We start from the raw sequence: 2,996 nt of genomic DNA, 5'->3' as shown, positions 1-2,996 counted from the left end.
TGTGTGTGTCATGTGCACATGCATCAGCTTTTATATCAGCTTTTAACAGCTTTGAGTCTGTAAAAATATTTTGATTATAAATTTATGTAAATGTTAAAGAAACTTGGTTCCAGAAAACTGTTTTAGTGACTCCTGTGACTTTAGGTGAACTGAAATATCACTCACATTTGCACACAGCACAAGTGCAGGTTTGCAAGCTCTTTGCAAAGAAAGAATCACAGCTTATCTGCTTTATACTAATGTAGCAGCTACCTGTCTAACTTTCTTACCTGTCCATCCTTAGACGCTGCTAGAATTGGGAGCTTCTCCAGACTACAAGGACAGCCGGGGTCTGACTCCCCTGTATCACAGTGTGGTGGTGGGTGGGGACCCAGGCTGCTGCGAGCTTCTACTGAACCACCACGCTTCTGTGTGTTGCCAAGACGAGAACGGCTGGCATGAAGTTCACCAGGTACGACCCTGTGCACGACGTGCACCTCTAGACACGCACATAAAAATAGATTTAAAAAAATTTCCTCTGTGGTTATTTGGAACAGCTTGTATTAGTAAGGCACGCACACACATAGCCTTTCTCCGGCTGTGGGCGACTGTCTTGGCAGCTGTTACCCGTTGAAGTAGATAAAGGCATTTAAAGAGAGCCACTCTGCAGCAGTAACAAACTGTGAGCATCTCCACAAAGCGTGTGTGAGGTTGCGTTCAAGCCATCTGCTTTATCAGATTCCTTACATCTCGTTATCCTTGCGGAGCTGTCAAAAACTCTGCCCTCCCCCAACTGTCCCATTTCAGACATGATAACACTCTGCTGTCAATTAACAATTACATGTATAGGATGGCTGATGGTGGCTCAGACTGTAAAGTTTTCTTTATTAATCCATAAAATTCTGGAAAATGCCATCAAGGAACGTAACAAATACCATACGCTAGTATGCTTCATGCTAACAGGCAAACAAAGCACTGAGTGTTAGTAATGTAACAAACTTCATGGACACAAGAATGTTATCCCTTCACTGGACAGTAATGGCTTTATTGTATTGTTGGCGCTTGACAGATTAATTGATCTTGAAATGAATTGTATTGGTCTCTGAGAAGAAATTATTTTATTTTATAGTTCTATCCCAAAAGAACCACCAAGAAGCCAATTATTATCTCTTCACATAAAGGTCATTTTTTATCACATAATGTAACTTCAGCATAATAATATTAACACAATAATAACACAAGCCTATTGGGGAGATATTAAAGCTTTATGTTACATTTCTTCTAGACCAGTTCTTGGTACTTGGCAGAGAAATGCTTTTTTGATAGTTATTTTGAAGCAACTTTTATTTGTCCAAGTTGCATTAAAACAATGATCAGTCAGTTAAACAGTTAAAAGTTTTCCTCGATTCATCCCAGAATAAGAAAGAATAAAAAGGAAAATAAACAAACTCCCCTTTCCCCTGAGAACTAATGTTTATATCACCATCTTTTGAATTTGATAGATAGATTTCAAGTAGGTTATCTTTGAAAGGGTCTGTGTTGGCCGTGCTCATCCTAAGAGCCAGCTCCAGGACTGCCTCCGGTCCTGGATGAGCGATGCCATCAGGTCCATCAGGAAGTAGGGTTTGATTGTTCTTAGACGTGAGAACAGCTCCTTCTCTTCCATGAGAAGAGAAGCACCCTGTTGGCGTAGTTGGAGGCTTTCTCTATCTGCTCCACCACTCACCTTCAGGGTGTACAGTATGGTGGCCCGGTGGTTAGTACTGTTGCCTCACAGCAAAAAGCTCCTGACTTTCACTCTACCATCTCTACCTTTCTGTGTGAAGTTTCCATGAGTTCTCTCTGGTACTCCAGCTTCCTCCCACAGTCCAGAGGGTCAAAGTACAGGGACTGACATTCATATGGAAATAGATTCAGGATTGGAGTGACCATCACCTGCCTTCTGTATATGGATGACATCAAACTGTATGCCGGGAGTGGGCAAGACATCAACTCACTGATCCATGAGCATTGGCCAAATGGTTGCAAATATAGGGAAAGTGATCTGGACTGAATATATGGAGATACCAGAAGGCAGGATAGTGGACAAAGAGAACAGTTATAAGTAGCTGAGTGTCCCACAGACCAATGGGAAGCATGATGAAGATGGACGGTCAGCCATAGCCAAATACCCACAAAAGCTAAGATAGATGCCAAGAAGGAAGCTCAAACAATAGGAATAAAATCTCCCCCCAAGATAAGCTGCTCAAAGTGTACATCACACAGCTGAAGACAAATTGTGATGTGAAATAGAAGTGGGAAGTGCAGAGGCCCTGATCATGGCAGCATGAGAACAGGCCCCAAGCACCAGATCCAGAGAGGCAGGAGTCTGCCTACAGTCTGTCTCTAAGTGCATGGAGGCAACTGTTGTTGTAATTTGGTGCTAAGTAAATGAAATTGAATTGAATTACCACAGCTGACAGACCCAAGTTCAGGCTGTGCAAAGGTGCCACAGAGAGTATTCAGCAAATAGTAGTAGGATGTAATCTGCCTCTCAGCGTTCACTGGGAGGAACAATCAAGTGGATGCAAAAGTGCACCGGAACATCTGCGGCACATGTGGATTAGGATATCCCCAATTCCTGATAGGAGACACCACCAAAGATGGTTGAGAACAGCGGGGCTAAGATCCTGTGGGACCCCAGATAGAAGAGGAGCTGCTGGCAAACCAGTCAAACACAGTGGCAGCTGACAAGGAGCAGAAGATAGAATTTGCAATAGATGTGACAACCCAGCAGACATTACACAGCAGCATCAGAATGAAGAAGCACTGGAAAAAAGTCAAGTACCAGGAGTGTTTTTGAGCCATAACCCCCAAAGAGTGGCTCCAGCCTAATGCAGGCACAGTATCAGTGTGTGTGTGTGTGTGTGTGTGTGTGTGTGTGTGTGTGTGTGTGTGTGTGTGTGTCACATGGTGTGTAATTTAGGTTATCTGCAGGTGATGGAGTGGTATAAAACTGGTCATTCTGAATAAGGCCA

General features: G+C 43.2%; 1 protein-coding gene across 6 annotated transcripts in view; it reads left to right on the top strand.

Annotated features, from left to right (window-relative positions):
- Nucleotides 1-2,996, top strand: part of LOC102298838 (SH3 and multiple ankyrin repeat domains protein 2) — a 200,258-nt gene that overhangs the window by 23,908 nt on the left and 173,354 nt on the right. For all 6 annotated transcript variants that reach the window (XM_042213994.1, XM_042213992.1, XM_042213990.1 and 3 more), the window contains exon 6: nt 284-451. In XM_042213994.1, the coding sequence (XP_042069928.1) occupies nt 284-451 (168 nt within the window). The remainder of the gene's footprint in view (nt 1-283; nt 452-2,996) is intronic.

This window comes from Haplochromis burtoni, unplaced genomic scaffold (genome assembly GCF_018398535.1).
Source record: "Haplochromis burtoni strain Fernald_Lab_line unplaced genomic scaffold, NCSU_Asbu1 Contig_509, whole genome shotgun sequence".
In the NCBI taxonomy this organism is placed as follows: Eukaryota; Metazoa; Chordata; class Actinopteri; order Cichliformes; family Cichlidae; genus Haplochromis; species Haplochromis burtoni.
Note: the sequence above shows the minus strand (reverse complement) of the source record. Positions and strands in the feature narration are given on the sequence as shown.